A 22,900-nucleotide genomic window follows, 5' to 3' on the forward strand; every position below is an offset into this window, starting at 1 on the left:
AGAAGACATCATCAAGGCTGCAATCGCGATTGAAAATGCAACGGGAATTATGTTTCTGCTACTTGATAGGCGTGGGCAAGAGGTTACAGTCACAAAAGATGTTATTACGTTTGTCCGAGAAATGCGGTGTCGCAATGGGGATGATGCGGATGATGCAAATGAAAGGAGTGATGCGGATGATCGGGATGAGGTGCTGGCTCTGCGACAAAAAAGACAAGGTGATTTCATGTTGACTAAAATCATTGAAAATTAGGTAGTGATGTACAAGGCTAATTGTAATATAGACATAGTTACGAGGTGGAGCGGACGCATAAGCTACCACAACGGGAGACTCAAAAGAGCCCTTGGGTCTTTCTGGCATCGAACTGGAAAATAAACAGTGTTAGTTTCGAACAGGGCACCGAAAATGCCTCCACGTTGGACCAATCTTGCAAATGCAGATTTCTGATACATAGATGGTGTATTTGGATTATAGCATAAATCACCTCAAACCTTTTCTTCAAAGAAATTATTATCAAATGGAATCGTTTCGTTCTCAAAAGCGTATTCGTCAGACAAGACAGAATAAATTTGCAATCCTGGATCGTAACTAAACTGCACCTATACTGTCGACTGCACGTTTAGAAAAGCATCATTATCAAAGGAAGACAGAGGCTGAGTCGGGCAAGCAAACGGATCATCCGATGGAAATCGTAAAAGCATTCGTTCTGGTGGCGCATGTATAGGGCCAAGCTGTTGCAATAAGTCATAATGTTCATTGACAGATAGTTCCATCGAAGAGGCGTTGCTAGAAGCTGAATTGATGGATCCATTCAGGGCGTAAGCATTTAACCACTTGGGTGGTGAGGACCGCGATAAATCGGGGGACGTTGAGTGCCATCTTCTCAAACTGGAGGCTGATTCTAGCTTTGCGGAGGTTTCATGATTCGTAGGCTGAATAGTTGGACTTTTGTGCTTATTTAGTCTCTCTGGGAGATGCTCTATAAGAGACTAAATTCGCCGTCGTCAGCACATGTGTGAGGATAAAAAAATCATGTCACCCTACATAGAGACAGGCACATCCCCCAACGGCCACGCCGTTGTTAGCCAATCCTGCCAGTGTATTTTTCCCCTCCAATGTGTCTTTCAGAACCCTGTCTTTGGTTACTGGAGGGCCAGAATTCTCAAGCAAAAAGTAGGCAAATGTGAGGACGGCGTAGTAAATGGTGTGCACCGCAAACCAAGAGGAGCCATTAAGAATACGTTTGTTATACATCTCCGTAGTTATGTGAATTATATTTCTGGAGACACTGATGCAGGCGGTAGCGCATCTATAGGATCGCCTGTCTATGTCCTGAGGCTGAAGATCGTTCGAGATGGAGTGTAGGAATGGTCTATACATGACCCATTGAACGTGAGCATAACCTATCCGTAGCATTTGTTGCATGCTATGTGGAATAATTATTATGAAAACCACGATGGGTTAATGCTATGCAAAAGGAGCTTACCGTGCCAATTTAGGGGAAGCATCATTTCGTGATGCTAGAGCCTCGGGTAGATTCTTCATCCAAGATTCTAAATCCTTCTCAATGCCTCGTAATCTAGAATGGCGGACCACATATGTGTGATTGAATGGTGCCAAGTGTGAGGCATGCCGGACTGGATAAACGTATTTGGCCATCTTGACAATAATGTCCACTAATCGGGTATGGGCATTTACACCCATCATTAACGATGTTCGACCCACGGGTATTGGCAAGACGCCGGTCGAAGTGATGTACTCATCGTCTACTTCCAGGGGGTATTCTTGATCAATGTCGCCGGTGCTCACCAGCAGTGGCAAACCAAGAAGAGTGCTGACATAGATGTCCATACTCCGAATAGCCCAAAAGATGCGTTTTCTGAGCTCGCGTTCAAGAGCATTGAAGCTTCCTGACTCATATCTATGAAGCCACAGGCAAACGGCTGCTCGCTGGGCAATTCCAATATAAGAATAGCATGTGCTTAGTTTCTCAGACGACTGAAGGAACAAAATCATAAACCCTGTTGTTTGTAAGGTGATTAGGTCTCGGCAGTCTGTCATGTCAACCAATTCTTGAGATAGCTCAAAGTATCGATATCTGGTATACGCGTAATTTGTCAGTATATGTATGAGAACCATATCGGTGGTAAAACATGTAACCTTACCCTTGGTCAATAAGAACCTCATAATCTGTAACTTCTATGGGAGGCTTAACATCGTCTAGAAAGAGGCAGCCAACAGCCAAGACGATATATAACTAAGGTAGAAATGTATGCTCCTCATCACTAAATTGATCCCATGAGGTTGCGTAGATACGATCAAAGGACTTCCAAAAGGACGGCTCGTGAGTAAAGCGCATAAGTACGCAGGCATGGTCAAAACAGATTTGACAGAGCTTTCGAGCAATCTCTTCCAAAGGCAAACTAGAAGCTGTAGTGGTGCTCGTGCTGTCCTTGATTACATCGTTAGTTTTTCCTATTTGATGATCACTTTGTTTCCGGGATTTGGATCTTGGCTTTGAATTGGTTAATGACCGAGGCGGGATGATCAAGTTTCCAAATTGGTTTTGCAAGCGCTGCGTGAAAATGCTCCTCGAAGAATGCCCCTAGTAATCCCAGTGCCCACGATCGTCAAGGTCCAGAAACCCAAAATATTCCATCCTCATTTCAAGAAAAGATTCATGGGAATCTTCGAGAGGTATCGTTTCATCCAGACTGGAGTTTGGAGTCGGTCGAGATCACAAGGAACCCTGGGGAGATGCCTACTATTTGTGCAGGACCCGCCGTGTCTAGACGAGGATCATTCAGATTCACATTGGGTGCCGCGATTCGAACAACGATTTCTGCTCTGCGAAGCTGAGCCTCTAATGCTTTTACGTACCTAGTAAGAGGGTTCACTCCGACTGCGCTTCGTTATCTGGCCGTATGAGCACTCTATAATTTGCCATTGATTAGTTATTGTGGAAACAAAAAAAACGAGACGACCATTAATTCAATTGGAAGAGTATCATACCGTAATCATAGACAATGCAATGAGCTCAAGGCTGCGTCACGCCAGATTTCCTAGCCGACCACGTCGGCCCTCTCAACACGCTCGCTCCCGCAGCAGGCATCACAGCTCTGTTGGCGTACTACTGGATTGCCGTCGATTCAACAGCAGGTATCACTGTCCTTTGCATCTTTTACGGATCCTTTTCTTACGGCTTCGTGTCCCTTCCTCCAGTCGTCATGACAGCTTTAACCAAAGATCTCCGAGACTTGGGCACTCGTCTCGGCATGTTCTTTGCAGTTGCATCGATAGCATTGCTGATTGGAACACCAATTGGCGGCGCAATCCTCACAAGCACAAACAGCTACCTCGGCGTCCAAATATTTTGCGGTAGCTGTCTTGCAATCTGCTTTCTCATTACTTGCTCTACTAGGTTTTTACGCAGTGGTATTTCACTTCGTTACCAAACATAGAGAAATAAGATCCCAAATATGGACTTCAATCACAGAATGGTGAGCCATATTAGATCATAAGGTCTCTTCAAACAGGCCAATTACATATGATGCAATCTCTTTCATTATAACCCTATGTTTTAATCTAACGCCTAAGCATATTATTATTATAATCACCCACAAGAATCATTAGGACAAGAGCTCAACGTTAATCCTCGTAATACTCCCCATTTCCTCCACAAGGTCTATGCTTAGAGCATCGCCCTCATCCCCTTGCATATCCCAAATCTCTCCCCGCACATGCCATCTCTTGCCACGGCAATACGGTTCTTGAACTGGTAGCTCTCGGTCTAAGCTGCTGATTGGTGCGCCATCAAAGAGATTAAAATCCAGCGAGCTCAATTCTGAAGACGACTCTGATTGCGGCGCAGGCCCGGCCGTGACAACATCGTCATCAATATCAACCTGTCGAACACTCCCATCTCGTTGAGCGGCAGAGGCTATAAGTGGCTCATTTCTCCCAGTGTCCAATGCCCAGGTCTTGGCCCACCCACCGGCAGCAAAGGCCCAGATGATCAAGTCCGGAGACGAGTTCAACGCAATTTCTGTGAGATTTCCACACGTTGCCACCACTTGTCCATGTATCTCGATTGGATAATGCGAATCTTGTCCAAAGGGGTCGCTCCATAGGTCAATCGGCCCGTGTCTCGGCTCATAATGCCCAAACCTGCGGCTTTCAGGGGGGCGATATCCAGGAGATCTAGCCTCAGCATCGACCCGGCGTATATCATGGAACACATCCGGTGGCACTGTGTAAAACACAATAAGTTGCTGGCTGGAATCTGTACCATTAAGAGTTGCAGCACTTGCGCCAGAAAATCTGCGCTCATCCAATGCTATCACCTCATTTTGTGGCCTAGCAGCAAATGTCGCGACAACGCGAACGCCATGTCTTGTATCAGATCCGACAATGTACAACAGAGGCATGGGGGAGTATGTCTGTGAAGGGGGCCGAAACCAGACCTTGCGAAGCAGACGGGTAAGTGAACCCACAGGAGCATCCGTTCCCAGACAAAGGCTTCCCGTACGAGGATCAGTAAACAAGATATGATGCCCGTCACTCAGCGGTACTGCCCGAAAGTGATCTGCGCTGGCAGCAACAAGCCTCCGAAGAGGACTATCTTGCGGCACATTTCGGCTAAGTAGACTTTCATTATTGACGGCATCGGCATCTCGACTCGACCTTCGGCCATGCCTCATGTACCAAGGATCCGTATCAAAGCAAGACACCGTCGCCGTGCTCCCAGATCCCAAAAGTGAAGTGCTGAAGCCATGAATAATGCCATCAAGCAGCTCCATGGGGTTGCCCAGACCAGCAGCGGAGCTAATCAACCTCAGCTTCCGCGGCGTGTCAACTCCCCTCCGTGGCGGTAGGAAGTAAAGAAAGTCACTCGGAGACGTAAGTGGGAACCATCTGCTGAGATCTTGGCCAGTCATGGCATCAACCCAATGCAATTCGATTCTAGCAGAGCATCCAAAGGCCACGCATTTCCTCTGAGGACAGATGGCTACCGATCGGGGAGGGTCATCTGGATGGCAGATATTGCGATAAACCGATCTCGGGCCTTCTTCCGGCGGCACTGGGAGACTCGACAGATGCTGATTGCAAACACGCTGCACTGAAAACGATGAAGATGCCGATGCGGAAGATACACCAGATCCAGATCCGGTAGCAGGCGCTTCCGTTTGAGGCGTCGATGCAGAACTCGACGTGCCCGTTCTCTCAGTCGTAATATCACACACCATACCAACCCTCCCCTCCATCAAAAATGCCGCAGAATATCTCTCCGCCGAAGTATCCATACTGCAAGAGATAACCCTTCGGGGACACAGAACCCTCGTCACAGGCCTCAGCAGCCCCAACGGCATCCCCTGTCTCCGACGAAACGGCAGCGCCCAAAGCAACCGCTCCGGAAAGCACACATGATTCAGCTCGTATATGTAGACAACTCGGCCATACACAGCCATCAAGAACTTTCCACACAAGCTCACAGTAAAGCTCATCGCCCCCCGCAAGTCTCCGGGCACTGATCCGGGCACTATGGCACTGAAGTCTGTATGGCCAACTTCCACGAAGGCAGACTTTTGCCAGTTTAGGAGGTTGCATTCTCTCGCAATCCACTTGCTCATGATATCCTCGCGACTTAGGTTCGATGCCGGTACCGTTCTCATAGGTGATAGGATGGCCAACATGCTGCTCCACCATCCTCCCTGCTTCAGCATGCTGGTAAGCAGCTCGCGGTCCAAGGATGCCAAATACTATGTCCGACATGCGTGTCTCGCCGAGTTAAAGTCCACGGGAGATAACTTGCGATATATTTGTTGGAGCAGTTCGTTGGGGAGTCGCATAGAGCCAGGAACGTCTATTTATCACGTCAATACCTTTATAAAATGACAAGAACAAGACGAGCGTCACCCACCATCCTCATCCTCTTCATCCCCATATTCGCCCCCGTATACCTTCTCCACATCAGCCAGCTGCCCAGGAAGTGCATAGATCCTCCGGTCGCCGCTCGTCACCAACGCAACAACAGCCATTGTCTCGCCAGGCGTGCTCGCGGGCCGCTGCGAAGTCCCTCTCGATCTCGTCGACCGAGCTCCGGCAACGCCCCTCGAGACAAATATTTGTGAGGACGTGTTGCAGGTTGACCTCCTGGACAGGAGGCCGTTCTTGTCTTTTTTAATTTTCGATAATATGAGAATCTATAGTTATTGAAAGAGTGTGTGATGATTCTTAGGACGGTCGTTCAGAGGTGAAGTAAAGGTAGAAGTAAATAAGCGCAGCATCACACGGGGTGGGAAATGGCGATACGGTCAATAGTGACATTCTGATTGACTTAAATTACCTCCACCTTGAACTCTCCTTCGTCATTCCTCATCGCTCCTTCAAGTAGCAATACAAAGAAAGGGGCTATCTAAATAGTCATTGGTATCGTTCTTGCCATATGTATAAGCGGCAAAAAGCACAGCATGGAATTGCAGCCAACGTATTGCAGTGGATATGTCGCGTAACAATCAGTCATGAGTCAATAACGCCATGGTATGAGAATGGAAAACAATAAGAAAAGAGCAGATTCTGACACCCCATCAGAGCGACCACCGTATTCGCATACCCAAATACACCCATTCACTACACAGCGCGCCTCAAGTCAATTTCGCATTTCATCTTCGTTCTCGATCTCGTCCTGCAGTATTCAACCACACGTTGTCTTCTCCGATGCCCAAAGAGCTATCTGCATTAGGCAGCAGTACTCTCGGCTGGTCTTCAGAGCCTTCTGCTGAGCCATCTTCTGAATCCTCGTCGGTCATCACAATTGGAGGCGGGTCGGTGTAAACCCAGGGTTGCTGGAGACTAATTTGATCATGTTAGCTTGGAAATCATACAAGTAATATACAGCATTACTCACGGCATGACGAGACTTGGGTTGGTAAATGTCAAGTCTCTCTCTTTAAGTTCATCCAATGTGCTACCTCTACGCAGCATTTCTCGCGATCGTAAGCGGTCCGGGCTAGCATCATCAGACTCCTCTTCATCCACAACAGCCTCACCCTCGCCAGAGCCTTCCTCGGGTCTGATGGCTCGCAGGGCAATGTACTTCATAAGAGGCATATATCGCCTCTTGAAATAATAGGTATACCAAATCGAAAAGGGAATAAGAGGCATAACGGCCACTGACTGGACAAAGGCCGCAAGAGATGCAATCTGCCCAATCATGACAACCTCAAATACAATTAGCCCGATGACAATGCGATAGCAGATAATCTGCCACGCGCCTCCGGTTGCATGTTGCGGCTGGTCCATGGCATATAAGAGCATGTGCTTGAATGTGAAATACCCAATCGAGAAATAGAGTGTTCCAAAGATCAGGATGGCAAAGCCCCATCTCAAGACACTGTAGATGACGCAAAGGTTGAAAATAAGCAGCGAGGTAGGCAGATAGAACCCATATTGGAATACTGGCGGCTTCTTAAGCGCCGCATAGTCTCGCGGAGTCTTGGCCAGGAAACGGTTAATTGGGAAGAGGAAGACGCTTCCGACTTCCAAAATTCGAAAAGGCATCAGGCCAACACCTTGTAGTATGATGAAACTGATATAGAAGACGGATAAATCTTCCACATTAGCCGCGATAGCTCTAGGGATCTTGCTTGTATCTTTGAGAAAATCCTGAAGCACGCTCCAAAATTCAAATGCCGTTCTCGAAACAGCAAAGACGAAAAAGGTATTGAAGAAGGTGAAGAAAAAGTTCTTGGAGATGAGCGAGAGCTCCACATCGACGTGCGATATCATTCCCTGGCGATTGGATAAGTATTCATAGAGGTAGGGGACAGCAACGTTGAGCAACGAAACCACGACCGTGGGCAGACCGTTTCGGAATAGCGAGTGAATGACGGCATGGTCCTTGAGCCACTCGGAGAAGGGGGGCAGGACCTTCTGGATGGTGCATATGCTAAGCCACGAAGCAAGAAATGCTGTTGGGAAAATCCAGACCAGGGTGAGGATCGTGATGAATAGAGTAATCGTCCACGCCTTGATTCGACGCACCCCACGAGGTTCGTACGTGTTCTTCCATACAATATCAGAAGGCGAAGGCGCAGCCTTGGTCAGGAACCGGCCAGGCCGTGGGTCAATCCGAGCCTGGACGACCATTTGGCAGGACATGACAGAGTCCATGGTGACAAGTACCATGTCCGTAGTATTGTAGTCCTTCTTCCGAGCCTCAATGACCTTGTCATCCATCTTTCGAAGCTTCTCCTCATAATAGTCAATGGCATCGATCCTGCGACTTCGGAGCCCAAAAATTCCGTATCGTAGTGAAATCTGCGGTCGATCGCCTTCGGTGACGTGGGCTTGGTCAGAGTCGTCTCCCAGGAGCCGCCAGTCCTCGCCCGTCTCCTCATCACCCTGGCTGATATGTGAATCGTTTCGAGAGGAATTCGCGCCACCATTTCGGTTGTAGCGATCATTCGCGGCTGAATATCGCTGTTGCTTTCGGTAACGCGCCCAAGATTCTTCAAGCTTGTGAAGAACTTCGTTTCTTTCCTCCACGGTCTTATCAAGCGCCTTCCAGTCTCGACATATCGACACGTTCTCGACCTTGCCGATGCCCAGCTTCTCAATGAGCGTGCGGATACGCGCTTCGGTTCTGAAGGAAACTGGAACGCCAGTGAGGCGAAACGTTCGGTCTGTAATGGTAGACTGCGACCCCAGGTAGTCTTGCCTGTAGCCAATGATGCGGAACGTCTCCTTGTTGATAAAATAAATCGTCAATCCGACGAAAAAGTAGGTGAAAAAGACGTAAGCCCATAGAAATGTTCTCTCTCGGCTCCTATCTTTTTCAGGCCCATCTCCTGCCATACCTATGCCCAGAGAGAGAGAGCCATAAGGCAAGCCAATGGGCTTGTAAAGATCGTCGTTATCATCGCCAGGCGTGTCATCGTTACCTCCCCACAAGGGTTGAAAGTTTCGATAACTGTAGTTGATCGGCCACAGGACAACGACGGCAAAAAAGGTCATGATGGCGAAGATGCGGGTGGCCATTTTGAAAAAGGTCAAGAACTGCCACAAACCACGTTAGTTCCGCTCCCGCCTCCCGAGAATATAATCGAAGCGCTGGCAACATACAACAAACGCATCGAGTCCAGCCGACGCCAGAACCTGCTGCTCAGACACCTTGTAGAGCGTGGGGATCCATCCAAAGAAAGAGTCGGTCAGGGCCGGCAGGCCAATATTCGGATCAAGGCGCCTCTTGCGCGCAGCATATAGGGTCGGCCATCGCGGGCGCAGAATCTACAGCATCCCAGCAGCAATTAGCACAGGTCTCGTCGCAGCATCACGCGATGCGATCAACAGCTTGAGCAACTCACGCAGAATGCGATCAAGGCGCCAACGCCCAGGATCAAGGACAGGACCAGCTGCACCTCAAGATCGCGCACCGTCTTGGAGGCCGGCGGAATGATGTCCTTGCCGTCGCACTTGTCTGTCGTGTTGTCCCCGAACATGATGCCTCATCTCCTCGAGCGAGAAAGGGGAAGAAAGACAAAGGAGACGACGAGAGTTGCATGTTGAAAAGTCTTGTGACGTAGCTTTAGCTTGGTGCATGATTTATGCACTACGACGGTGCTAGGATACAGCGTGGTTAGCACCTTAGGCGAACCGCTTGGTGGCAAAATGCACTGAATGCATGACGATCACACCGCCACCACAGCCACCGATTGGGCAGACACGTCACTAAATTTGGTATTTGCTCATGTCCCTTAACCTAGAGCTTGGAATTGGTGATGTGAGTAATTGCAAATTATTAACATATCAATCTAATATCATACAAAGAAGTAAAATTATCAAGCAGGCAGTGTTGAAAAATCGGCAATCCAGAATAACCCGCTGTCAAACCACAATCCATATGCCTTAGTCCATCCATGCAGGGCTGTGGCTCCTCATTTGACGTGGCCTGGTGTTATTGTATAGGTAGGCTAGTCTAGTGTTAGGCTCCTATCTCTGTGCCTAAACAGCAACCATTAGCACCCAACGTCCCGTCTAGGCAAGTAGATGGATACAGCTGCGATCGATATGTAAACATGTGGCATAATAGCCTCTGTAGGTACCCCATTATCCGGGTGATTTCTGTGGGGGTAATGGGTAATTGGAGAATAACATGCAAGAGTCGAGAACCGTTGGCTTGAGTCCCGGATCTCGTGATCCCTGACATGTATCCACAGACATGCACATGTGCTGATGGATGATCCCATATCAACCAATACATGGCGCGCGCTTTTACCATCATTGGAGGCTGTTAGAAAATAAAGCCATCGTATCAACATAGAGCCATCTCATTTTAGCTCACTATGTGCACTGTGACAGCTCAATGTCTCTTCAAAGCCGTAGTACCGACCAGTGACTCACAGACACTTTCACAAGGCATCCATCAAGACTTTGTTGGAGCTCAAGACCACATGGCGTCATCAGCCCCAAAGTCCTACATCTGTACTTGTGCCAAACGTTGGCAGGATTTTCTCTACTGACAGCATGAAACGCGACTGTTCCAGAAAAACAGCCAGTGTACCACGGCCGATTCTCTCACTGCTGGCTTACGCCGCCTCATACCTGACTTCTACGGCTACCGTAACGTTGCCTCGGCAAGACGCAACTTGCCCATCATTCAAAGCCGAAGGGCAGTGCGAATACAGCCGTCAAGATTAGAGCCCAAGAGCGTCAAAAACACACCGCAACACGAAATCCATTTCGTGACACATTCCAAATACATCTCCACCCTCCCCTGTTATTGCCGAGGGATAACCTCATGCCTTAGTAACGAAAGATTTGTCGTCCTCCAAAAGTCCTACATCGGTGAACAGAGTCGGTGGCATGCCAATTGCTCAGCTCCTAAACTCCTACGTCAATTGGTCAAGCACAATGTCAGAAGCATGTGGCTGAGGTACCACAGCATATGGAGATCGTTTGAGAGACTTCAAGTCTCGGAATGCTCAGACCCCTGTCCACGATATAAGAATCGTAAACAGGCTTGTTCAGTGCGCCGTTGGGTTGCTGGATAAAAAGATGGGCATTTTGGATGGTCTGTAATACGTGAACAAGCGCAATATTGACCAAAAAAACCACCAGGGAGTGTAACACTTGGTTTCATGAGCTCACCGATTAAGGCATTAACTTCAAATTCACATTATCAGCCTTGATCATGTGTTTGAGATTTTGAGACTGTGTAAGACCCGGGTAACTTCCGCCAGCCCTGCGTTGTTTCACTAGATAAAGAACCAGCTCAAGCTTACTGAATGTTTCAACCATCTACAGTGGGCTCCTATGATGGCCACGCAATCCCTGTTATATGAGAGTTCTATTTCGTTTAGGGCTGCCTCTCTGGGGAAATGACCTCATTATAGAGGATGCTTGCTATATGGACTCGGGAGATGAACATGGCCCACTTCATCCAGCTGAATCGGGTTGTGAACAAGTACATTCGTGGAATCGAGAGACGTATCGACGTGCTTCAACGTATGGATACCCAATCACAATACGAGAGCGGTGTATCTGCTTCTGGCGTGGCTTCGATTCTTAAATGGTCAAAACTTACCACCAAGACCACGCATATCCGATATAAGCACAATATCGTCGGATAGGCAAGATTCGGAAGCAAGATTCGAAATTGTGGTCTGACTGGATGATGTGGCTTAACGTTGAGTGCCCCTGCGTTAGTGCAGTACGACCACCTAGAGTCCAAGAGATTCTGCGAGTGAGTTTCTAGAGGAACGTTTGCGAGAAAAAGATCTTTGTCAGATGCTGTATCCCATATGACGCTGACATTCCTCAGCATGATGAATGCTACGTGAACAATTGCCCTATCGGAAGGTGGGCTCCATCGGCTAAAGGTTCCATAGGCCTACTGCTGTCTTCCATGTTCCACGTCCTCAGAAATATGGTCGACAGTCTAGTGTCCTAGAGGATCGGCATTTCGTGGGTCTGATGCCTCGGGGTTGCTGGAGAAGAATTTAAGAATGTGGGGAAGAAACATGACACCACACGACCAAACGTTATTTCTATCTGATGAGACAATATGTGGACATGTTAGCTTCACATGACTCTACATGAGAAAGACTAAGAAGAGTCGTTTCGTTTCAAATAGTACGCGGATATCGCAATGCTAGGGCTCATCGCTCGATAATTGGCAACTACAGTCAGAAGGGAGGCAAGTTGAAGCCCTTCCCATTTAGAACGAGAGCAAGAAGCGGTGTAAACGGGAGTTGGACAAGTTATGAGCTGACAGCATCTCCCATGTAAACTCGTTGCTTCTGTCGCACGCTGCAGCCGCCCGTTGCAGCATGTCTCAAGATTATGCTCGCCCAAACACGTCACTGAGAAGTACCTGGCACAGAGGTAACGTATAAGACATCCCAAGAGGCCATCTCCTTGGCGTCTGTCCATTCACATGGTAGAATAGAGTGCCTGACGCCGGGAATAGCATGTTTGAAAGAAGAACGGCCATGCGTGAGGACATGTCGAGTCAAGGTCTGTGTATGGGTGGCTTGAAAGTTTCACACAAAGATCAAAGCCCCTTGGGATTTTCGCTGGAATCAAGCTCTGAGACACCAGGCTAGCTCCTAGTGACTTTCACGTCTAGGTTGACGCCGATGCCATCTGTGCCAGCTCCCTCACACAAACGGCTTTACTTGGGCGTTTGTCTGGCCGATACAATGCACGCCCGAGACATTGTGATGTTCCGATCCCGCATGATCCCGGTATAGCAGCATAGCGTAGGCGCAGCCATCCATGCTGTGCATCTGTAGGGCTGTCTGATAAGGACCGAAATGCACGCCAGCCTCACGGAGATGCAGACTTGCTGCCAATAGATGACTGTTTTGACAGTGTGATTTTGCACACATGTACACAATGGGCCGTGCGGTGGGCTGAGCAGTATGTGACATGTTGGGATTGGCCAGCAAGAAGCTTCTGCAGAAGACGGGCCGTTGACTGGTTGCTGAACCAAGAAGCGGAATGGACGAGTATAAAGCGAGCCGATGTTCCGATGCGAAGCCGTCGTGTCCTCAGCCTGCTCAGATTCAGTGATATGCCAAACAGCACCAGCTGATCATCTGTTGCAACTGAGATAAAGCCAGTATCATTATAGTATACCGATCCAACTCGATTAATACAAGATGCCCCAAGACAACTCGGCCTCAAAGCCACAAGGGATGAATAAGCCCAGTGGGTCATTGTCCAAGACAGGCATGGCATGGCAATCTCCGGTCGAGAGAGGAAGAACTAACGGAATTGAGCATAGCTACCTCTCAGGTGCCATACGGGATCCAAAGATTCACGACCGAGTGCGATCCCTGGCATGCGCCTGGGGTAGTTGTCGGCATTGTCAAGAGCAGCCAGGGTGAGCGACAGAACAACAGAGCGAGGGATGACGATGACAGGTCGACCGTGGCTACCCAAGGCTCTGGAAAGTAGCCTTGATATAACTGTGGTGGTGTAACTCTGCCTCTTAAGGCTCCAGGGGGATGTATGTCTGGGATCGCGAGGGGCACGACGAATACGTGCGTGCAAGGGGGCTGAAAATCACGAGGCTATTCGAAGGGAATCATCCTCCTTGTGTCCTGATGATTCTTCGAGGCAGGCTCCATGGTCGTTATTATGTGACATGGCGAATCGGGGACGGGACAAGTCAGAGAGGGACTGAGTGCAGCTCTGCAGATACAGTACTGGACTGAGGCGGAGCATTGGCGAAACACGAGTAGGAGATTAAAAAACACCGCCTTCGTTCATCTCGGAGTAGTAGGTAGTAGCCATGTACAAACAGGTGTTGAGTACGGAGTACGCGTCCTCTTGCTTGGCATAGCCTCGTGTATGCATAGTGCCCGTGATGATTACGGAATAGGTAGTATCATGAGTGGCCGCCAGTCCAGAGCCTGTCAGCCAGGCGTTGTTGATCTGCGCAAGGCCGAGCATTGCCCCGAGACGGGACTGGATCGGCCCATGATGGTGATGGCCTCTGCTTCCCCGCAGTCTTGACAGCAGCCGGCCAAGTTTGTACGAGATACGCCCGATGGACGGCCACGAGACGAGCCAGCGTACTGTAGCGTCGCAGTAGAAGCAATTTGGAACAGACGTCTGGTGATCGATTTTGTTTCCCCAGTTGCCCAGTTGCCCAGCTAGCTGAACAGGGCACCGGCGGGAAGCGGCGGCGCGAACACGAGCACGGGGCTAGAAGCAGAATTTAGATGACGGATCCAATCATTGCTGAGCCCCTGTTTCGGAGATCAAGATGGTGCAGGGGTAAAGAGACGGTCGCTGGTACAGTGCGAGGCGCGGGATGCAATTGGCTCAGTGGTGATGATGACCAAGAACTAGTAGTGAGTAGTAGTGAGTAGTGAAATCGCACGGCTTTGTTTTGGAGTCGAGTCGAGGTTGAAGAGGGCAAGGTGAGACACTTTTTTTTTTTTTCCTTTGGGGGGTGATGGGCGCTCCATCTGGTATGAGCTGCATGTTACGGCTCTAAATCCTGGGGCGGTGCCTTGACAGGTTGCATGTACTCGGTACACGGCACGGCGTACCGGTACTGCGCAGAGATGACGTACGGGGGATTTAGGGGGAAGAAGGACGAAACAATGGATCTGTGTTTTGCTGTTTGTTACCAGCGACGGGGCTGCGGCAAATGGTTGGAGGATATTATTAGTGTTGATGCCTTATCGATATGTAGGATTTTTTATTTCTAGATTGGCGAATTGCCAATCTGTGTGCTTTTTTTGCTGTCTCTGTTGCCGAAGCCATCCATGATGCCGCCGAGCTTGTAGGCGTACAGTATCTCGTATCGACCGCTACACGTGTACGAGTACATAGTACGAGTGCATGCTACCAAAGACCCTGTGGCCGCGACCTGGACTTTTGCGCATTTACCCGCCCCTCCACATCAAGCCATCGGAATACGTACGTCGTCTTCACCGTTGTACCTTAGGAGTACCCGCAAGCGCAAGCAGCTACCAAAAACTGTTAGTGAGGCCTCGACGCTGCAGACAATTCAATGCGCCGTCCGTGCTCCCGTTTCGTTGGTTGCCGCTGGGAATGGCTTCTACTCGTACCTTCAAGCTGATACTGTACTTGTGCTTGTACTGGTACTGGTACTTGCTGCTTGACCTCTTCAGATGCATTGATCACTCTGATCCACTTCCGGCGTCATCTCTACATACGTACTACTACAACTCCAACTTTTGTTTACAGATCAATGATACTTCCACTACGAAATCCTTGTTTCCGTTAACCTTTCTCACTGGCCAAAACCCTTTTCCCTCAACTCTCTCTCTCTTCTTCCCGCCCTCTAACCGCTTTCGCCTTCCCCCCTCCCGTTTTCATTCATTCAATCAACCCACCCCCCAGTCTGCCAGCGCTGGCGCCATCCCTCTTCAGGGCTCAGGCCGTATTCCCGCTGACGCCCCCAGTCGACTCGCTGAATACGGGATTCTACAGGCCCTCGTTGCTCCTGATGGGGCGCCTCTTAGCGCTCGAGGGCTGTGTCAGTTGCGCGAAACGGAGCCCTGGAAGCGCTGCAGCGCCGCTAATCCGGCAGCGCTAAGGCCTCTCAGCGCAGCGTCCCTCCTGCACACGCTCCATTCCATTCCAGAGCCCAGTCCAGTTTCCCTCCACTCTTTTCTTCCTCCCCTTCGACCATCTCACGACTTCTCTCTTCTCGCCCAAAACACCAACCCGCGTCCATCGCCTGGCCCTTTCGCGTCGGACTTCCTCTCGCTACTCTGTCGATATTTTCTCCGTGCTCTCGATCCGCCTCAGCCGGTGCCACCAAATTACCTGCGCAACCCTTCCAACTCCTCTCCACTCGCTTAAGTCAGCCGCTCTCGCAAATTCACCGGCGACTCGGATTAGAGACGAAGACGGAACGAAAGTGAAAAAAGAAAGGAAAATCAGAAGACGACAATACGACTCGCCTGGCCATCGCCTGACCCGACGACTCTTTTCCGGAACTTCTCTTTCGCTCCCCATCGCTCGCCTCGCATCTCGCACCAGCACCTGACCCACGGTTGTTTGAACAAGCGCCGTTTCTGAAACCACCAGAAATATCGACACCTACTCTCGCTTCTATTGCTTCTGGTTTGGCGCTGGCCGTCAAGATTCTCCCCAGCGACTCCTTCTTCTTCGCCGCCGTTACGGGCTTTACGTACATACTTTGAACTACTCCTTCTCTCACCTCTGCACCTTAATCCCCCTCTCTAAGACGTCACAATGGGTAAGCCTCTCTCTCAGGATGCCTCTTCCGAGCGGTCCGCAATCTGACAATTCGCAGCTCAAGCGCAAGCGCCCATCACCACCATCGTGCCCTTTGGCAACCGCGCCCTGCTTCCAGCTTGTGCGGCGGCTTGTGGCCATCTCTACGATGCCAATGGCGCCTGTGTTCCTCCCGCCATTCCCACCAACAGTCCCGCCGTCTACACGTCATGCTTCTGCTTCGACCCTCGCCTTGCGCCCTTTTCCACCACGACTGCCGGCGTTTGCGACAATGCCTGTACCGCCGAGCCCAACGGCCTTGCTTCCATTACCAACTGGTATCACAGCGTCTGCAACATTAAGAACGTAGTTGCGCCGTCGAGTACTTCTACCGTCTCCTCCACGTCTAGCGGCGCTCCTTCAGGCTCCAACAGCCCTCAGCGGACGAACCCGCCCAACGGCTCTTGGTAGGCGATTTCCCGGCCTCATTAGAGACAATTTTGGGGTTTCTATCTGACACTAACTCTTTCGTGCAGGATCTCCACCCACTACCAATGGGTCATCATGCTCGTCATTCTCATCGTCGGCATCACGGGCATCTGGGTCGGCGCCTGCATCTGGCGTCGTCGCTACGTCCGCAGACGGGAACTTCGTCGACAGGCCGGCGGCAACACCGACTCCTGGGGCTCCGGCGTCCCGCCCTCCGAAAACGCTGGCGGCATTCCCATGACCTACCAGGACAAGGCCAACGCAACGCCCGACCTGCCCAACTTTACGTCAACCTCGGAGAAGCGCAACACGACGACCAAGCTGTGGCCCTTTTCCCGGTCATGAGAGAAACAAAGATAATGCCCCCCAAGGAAATACGAAGAAAAGAGAAGGAAGAAAAAGAGCGATTGGAAATATACTAAGAGCCTAATTAAGACGAGCACTACGACCTTTTTTTCATCTTCACACCTTTAAAAGATGCCGCCCTCTCTTTTCCAGAAACCATGTTGATCGAAACGACCACTCTCCATCCTCGCTACCACGCATCCTCATCAACAGGCGCTCCTTGTCGACATCTTTTTTTTTCCATTATACAATTTTTTTTTATATCACTATTAAGTCCCTTCTTTTGGATTCTGGCGTTGGCTCTGTTTTTTTTTATGCTGGGATATTTCTTGTTACTTTTTTAAACAAGAATGGAGGGAGGGGAGAGAATTAGAGATTTTGGGCAAACGCGAAAGTAGCATCATTTTTTCCGACATCGAATTTCTTTTGGGAAAGGGAAGCATGGGTGTGTGGACGAGGCAACAGGAGACATGTCATATCATTTGTCACGGTGGCTCTACCATATTTTTTTTTCTTTAGAGCAAAAAGGGGGTGGTGCATTCCTTGGGGCTCGAGAGAAACAATAAAACACCTTCTTTTTTTTCTTCTTCATTCAGCTTGCAAAGTAACACATGTGTAATACGCCCTTCTCCCCCGAAAATGCTTTCCCTTTACATCATGCTAATATCATTTACTCGTGAATTGTCATGTCGCGTACGTAAAGCATCTCTCATTTCTTCAAGCTCTCCTGCTCCTCCATGGCGTCCATGTACAGATCAATGAGACAGCCAGCAGACCATGCCTGAGTTGGGCTCTGGAGACGGGCAGATTAGCATATTATTAAAAGGCTGGATAAAACACAGGTTTAAAAGAAAAGAAGAAGAGGAAAAACTCACAGAATCGCCACAAAACTCTCCATTCTTCTGCGTAAGCTCAGTAAGACCCGCCCACGGGCTCTCGCGAATGGCTCGTTTGCACTCCGCCAGCCTTCTAGTCACCTGCTGGAATGCTTCCGTCCTGCCCTCAGCCGTCTTTCTCCGCTGAAGGTCGAATTTCAGCAGCGCGCGGAGGAAGAAGCCCGTTGGCCACAGCCACTCAGGTCCCTGGTGGTAGTTTCGGCCTTTGCTTGTGGCAAAGTCGTGGCTGTCCTCGCTGTTTCGGTAGAATGGTCGGTAGTCCTTGTCTGCAGGGTCCAGAGTTGCCATGCCAGTGGGTCCGCGGATCGTCGAATCTGCAAGACATAGAGCCTGCCAGGCATGCTCGGGGTCGAACAGGTCAGTTGCCACCGTCATGGCGATGGTAAAGTTTGGTCGCAGCTGGTAGTCTTCATGTTCCTTTCCAGACTTGTACAGATCCTTATACATGCCTCGGCGAGCGATAACGCTAGGGTTAACGTCATACTTGGCATCTTCTTCAGCAGACAGCGGCACGTAGTAGCATTTCTCAAAGTTGGCCTTGATGAGATCAGCCCACTCCGTCCACGAGACGGCCTTGTCTTCTGCAGTCTTGACGCCCGGCTGAGCAAACTTTCCTTGCTTGTGGAGCTGTTCTACCCATCTCAGTGTGCTGTAGAGCATACCGGTGATTTCGACGGCGGCACCATCGCGTGGAGTTCCGGGGACGCCCTTTGATCCGGCCTTGTCGCTCTCTCCCATCTTGTCCATCCAAGTGCCACAGTTGAACTGGTTGCCGCCGAAAATAAGTCCATTACTCCAGTCGACCTTGATCTCTTGGTTGAAGCCTTCATCTTTCATCTGCGAGTCGATCTGGGGTCCAGCATTCGCCTCACGATACTTCATTCCTGAGGCGTGTCTCTGGAGAGCCTCCTGTATGATTTCTTCGATTGTGCTCTCCTTAGAGTATGTCCGTGCATCGTCCACTGGGAACCAAGTATCGTCATACGGAAGGAAACGACGCCTGACCTTTGTCTTGAGCAGATCAAGTCCCTCAGGCGCAAAGTGGGTGTAATCTTGGATCGTCTGAAGGAAAAACCACACCGAATCTCTCGAGTTGTACCGAGGAGCGGCGCCGCTGCTCAAGAGATTGGGTATCATGCCGTGCTTCAGAACGCTGGCAAATGCAAGGATGTGCTCCTTTGCCTCAGCAAAACGGCTAGTGCCGAGATAGAGTCCACGAATAGAGATGAAGACGTCTCGGCCCCAGCATCGAGCCCACTGCACTGCAAAGTGCGGTAGGCCAGCAGCAATAGACGGCACCTGCTTGTCTGGCCAGAGAGAAGCGGATTTGACCAGCCCGGTTTGCTGCACGCTGACCATGGCAAGACTTCCGAGGAACCACTGGCCCTTGGCAACATGATCGTTCATCAGCTCCAGGGCTCGTTCAACGCTGGCTCGGTACGCGGTGCGGATGGCGAGTGCAAAGTACCTAGGCAGCAGGAAGCTTGGAATAGCCCTAATGGCTTCAAACCGCTCTCGGAGCCAGGCTGCAGGTCCGGCAAGACCCTCACTGCCAGGCGTGTGGCTTTGCTTTTGGATTCGACCTACGATGTAGTCTAGTGCCCAGGGGCCGTCTCGCAGGTTTTGACAGATGGGGTGTCCAAGGTTGTTGTCGCGGATGACCCCTTCGAGGATACTCCACCATCCTTGCAGGCCTGCATAGACGAGCTTTCCGTGGCCGGGAATATCATAAACCCCGTCCTGTCCGTTACTGGCGTCTCTCTCCTCTGCCTCACACCGATACAGCAAGAAGTTGAGATCGATGAGATTCAAATTGGCCCAAGCTGCCTTTGCGCTAGAGGTAACGTAGTTGTCCAAGCCCGTGGAGTGTTCTGCAGTGGGAATCCAAGTCTCGAAAAGCGCAATGCTACCGGGCGGGAACTTATCCCGAACGGAGATTATGGTGTCTTGGCCTTGATAGTCCATCTTGATTCCAGGCACATCCACGACCTGGCTGGGAATGCCTCGAAGGAACTTGGTGTCGGTCTCGACGGTCTTGATGGTTTCTTCCCTGTCATCGACCTCGAGCATCCAGCTGCCAAGGTGATTGGCTCGAGTTCCTGTTAGAAGCACTGGATTGAATTCTCCTCTTCCATTGCCATACCCGGGAAACGCAGTGTGAGCAATTAGGAAGTAGCCCTTTCTGGATTCGGGATGCACTCTGTGCACGGTAATGTACTCTCCTTCGTGGTGAATGTGAGTTTCGTTGTAGCCATCCTTGCCCATGAGAGTATGAATCTGGTTCAAGAGCTTCTTGATGCTAGCAATGCCGCCCTTGCCTCTCCCTATCTTGATCGACGAGGTCCTCGACGCTTCAGATGTGTACAAACGTTTCTCATTCACAAGATCAACCAACTTGGGATAAATTTCGTCATAGCCCATAACGCTTCCCGTAGCACTGGAGCACATGTTGACAAGGGCAGCGTTGGGTAGCGTGTCTCGCGCGTCACGCTTCTGGGTGGGTGGCTCGTTGTCATGTGTGCAGTCCATGAACAAGGCGTGAACTGGCGAGGGCCGTATCCTCCGGATGATCTCCCTCTTAAGATCCATGCTGCCCTTTGAACCCGAGGGTATAGTAACATCCGACTTAGAGACGTCGTCAACCTCAAAGCTGCCAATAGGACGACCGCCATGTCGATGAACAAGTCTGCTCAGCTCTCCCGTGCTCCATGCTTGCATGGCTTCGCGGATGAGTGAACTGATTCCAAGCCGTTTCACAAAGACATAGTCCATCTCCTCGGACCCGGTAAAGAGCTCGGCGACAACATAGAGATTTGGTCGAACTCTTCTTGCCTCGTCCAAGATGTGCTCCGCGACATGGATTGGGGTGGAATGGCAGTTGTCGATACGGAAGCCGGCAAAGTACTTGGCCAGCATCTGGGCGTACTTTGTCATATGATCCCACAGCCACGGGCTATCTTCCCGGCGAGAGCCGTATCGCAACTTGACGCAGTCGCCCCAGACAATAACTTCTCGCTTCAGGTACACACGAGAGTCGGGCCCAGCGTTGTCCACCAACGCGTTGCCACCCCATACCCAGCCATTATTAGCCAGCGCTCTCTCCCCAGGAGAAAGCTTCGACGTTTTTTCATTGACTGGAAGTCGGGAAAAGTATGTCTCAATAATAGGGTTGGCTGCATTAATCGGACCTAGCTTGGGTCCGTGGTCATCGATGCGAACGTACTTGATACGGTTGAAGAGTTGCTCCAGAATCTGGTTAAGATCCTTGTCGTACTCTTCATAGAAAGCAACGTTTATGGCATCCAGAACCTCAACCAACTTGGCTTTAGCGGCCGCCTTGTCGGCTGACTGTGTGCTTTCGCCCTCGTATCGGCCAAGAGAAAACGACAGCAAGGTAGCGGCGACATTGGGCTCGACACGTCGGCGGAACCGCTCTCCTAGGCGATCCGTTCCCTGGAGAGCAAATTTCTTAATGAATTCTGCTTGCTCCTTGAGCTCTGCCGTCTTGAGATGCTCGAAATCGCTTAACGTAGCAACGCCGTTCTGGGGAGGGATGGCCTTGCCGCCAACCCAAGCCTCGATGATGCTGTCAGCGTCTCGCTCGACATTGATGGCATAATATTCCCATAGCTGGAGCTCGAGAATGACGTGTTTTTTGATTCCTTCCATGAGCTCCAAGAGATCCTCTGTGGTCTTGATATCAACGGGCAGTCCCAGCTTCTCAAGCTGACCGCCAAGCTCCAGCAGCTTCGTATCAAGCTCATACGCAGACTGCAGCCATGGAGCCGTTTTCAAATTGTAACCGGCCTCTGGATGCTCCTGTAACCACTCTGTGTTGTGTGCAGTGTGGTTGAGGACAATGTCTGTCAAGCTCAGCAATGAGTACTTTTGCTCGAGACTCTCGACCAGCTGCTCAATGTCCTTCTCGCCCCGGGGAAAACAGGCGGGATCCCAGCCCAATTGGTCATACAGACTGTACGGCGAGTTTGAGCTGCCACGGATCTGCAGAGGGGTAAAGTGTATCATGTTGTATCCCCTCTCGCTGATGCCCCGCAGGTGTCGCTCCCAATCACCAGGGAAGCGGCCCATGAGCTTGCTGATGATGGAGAAGAGCGACAACGCCGGCAGAGGCAATGGCCGGCCATCCAGCTTAAGGCGGGGAGCAACATCGATGTAGTATACCGGAGTCTTCTTGAGAGCCTCGTGGCCGTTTGTGGACTTTGGAGCATCGTCTGCATCGAGGTTGGGCAGCTCGGCATAGGTGGTGTAGAAGGCAAAGACGCCGGACTCGTAGATGGGGATGGAGATTTCGAGGGTGCGGTTGAAGTCGGGCGTTAGCCTGCGGTCGATGTTTGTTAGCCAGGCTCAGCTCAATCTTCGAAGCAGATCCGTCTGTCTTAGACATGTCGAGCTTGGAGCTGCTTGGGCATCGACTCTGAGCTTACTTGTACTCTCGGAACTTGTCCCGCCTAAACTCGGCCCCCTGCTCCGGAATGTTGACCCAAAGGCTTCCATTGCGGCAGATGGACGAGGTGCCCTCAATGGCAAATCTGATGGTGATGGGGTCATCACCGGTGGGATCGAGGTAGATGTACTCTCCCGCAACCTGGGGCGAGCCGTCGTCGTTGAGCGGCAGCAGATAAACCTCCGTGGTCGTCATGATTCCTGGGCTCATGATGGAAAAGGAGAGGGGCCCAAAGCCTGTGCCCCGCGGCTGGTTTTGTAGCTACAGCGGCCTTAGCGTACCTAAGCAGTGCTGGGAGCTTTTTTGGCAGGGATCGAGGCGATCAGCTAAGCTGCTGGAGCTGTTAGTACGGGCAGCGGGCGAGTGGCGAAATGTGTCCAGGTACCTACCAAATAGTACCTAGGGATGGTGGTAGGGAGATCAAGGACAGACAAAGATGCGATGCTCAGTTTGCGAGCTCTCCCTTTTTGGGCGGCG

At 50.6% G+C, this 22,900-nt stretch overlaps 6 protein-coding genes across 6 annotated transcripts; 2 read left to right on the forward strand and 4 right to left on the reverse strand.

The window, feature by feature from the left end:
- Window positions 1–600: 600 nt before the first annotated feature.
- Window positions 601–2,360, reverse strand: TRIVIDRAFT_226194 (uncharacterized protein; the record flags this gene model as incomplete). Its single annotated transcript, XM_014096800.1, has 5 exons — window positions 601–990; window positions 1,046–1,427; window positions 1,488–2,099; window positions 2,167–2,221; window positions 2,288–2,360. 5 exons carry the CDS (start codon window positions 2,358–2,360, stop codon window positions 601–603), a joined length of 1,512 nt encoding a protein of 503 aa, XP_013952275.1.
- Window positions 2,361–3,042: 682 nt separating this feature from the next.
- TRIVIDRAFT_44645 (uncharacterized protein) lies at window positions 3,043–3,462 on the forward strand (the record flags this gene model as incomplete). Its single annotated transcript, XM_014096801.1, has 1 exon — window positions 3,043–3,462. A coding segment is annotated over one exon (420 nt), but the record flags the coding sequence as incomplete, so codon positions are not given.
- Window positions 3,463–3,630: 168 nt separating this feature from the next.
- TRIVIDRAFT_226195 (uncharacterized protein) lies at window positions 3,631–6,039 on the reverse strand (the record flags this gene model as incomplete). The annotated part of the gene is made up of 3 exons (XM_014096802.1): window positions 3,631–5,712; window positions 5,800–5,864; window positions 5,922–6,039. The coding sequence occupies 3 exons, from the start codon at window positions 6,037–6,039 to the stop codon at window positions 3,631–3,633; spliced, it is 2,265 nt and encodes a 754-aa protein (XP_013952277.1).
- A 624-nt stretch (window positions 6,040–6,663) lies between these two features.
- TRIVIDRAFT_44505 (uncharacterized protein) lies at window positions 6,664–9,501 on the reverse strand (the record flags this gene model as incomplete). Its single annotated transcript, XM_014096803.1, has 4 exons — window positions 6,664–6,853; window positions 6,909–9,058; window positions 9,125–9,289; window positions 9,367–9,501. 4 exons carry the CDS (start codon window positions 9,499–9,501, stop codon window positions 6,664–6,666), a joined length of 2,640 nt encoding a protein of 879 aa, XP_013952278.1.
- A 6,219-nt stretch (window positions 9,502–15,720) lies between these two features.
- Window positions 15,721–17,652, forward strand: TRIVIDRAFT_80784 (uncharacterized protein; the record flags this gene model as incomplete). The annotated part of the gene is made up of 3 exons (XM_014096804.1): window positions 15,721–16,250; window positions 16,308–16,695; window positions 16,765–17,652. 3 exons carry the CDS (start codon window positions 16,247–16,249, stop codon window positions 17,060–17,062), a joined length of 690 nt encoding a protein of 229 aa, XP_013952279.1.
- Window positions 17,623–22,633, reverse strand: TRIVIDRAFT_76499 (glycoside hydrolase family 13 protein; the record flags this gene model as incomplete). Its single annotated transcript, XM_014096805.1, has 3 exons — window positions 17,623–17,855; window positions 17,938–22,297; window positions 22,404–22,633. 3 exons carry the CDS (start codon window positions 22,631–22,633, stop codon window positions 17,772–17,774), a joined length of 4,674 nt encoding a protein of 1,557 aa, XP_013952280.1.
- Window positions 22,634–22,900: the final 267 nt, after the last annotated feature.

The sequence above is a fragment of the Trichoderma virens genome (genome assembly GCF_000170995.1).
Source record: "Trichoderma virens Gv29-8 chromosome Unknown TRIVIscaffold_87, whole genome shotgun sequence".
Lineage (NCBI taxonomy): Eukaryota > Fungi > Ascomycota > Sordariomycetes > Hypocreales > Hypocreaceae > Trichoderma > Trichoderma virens.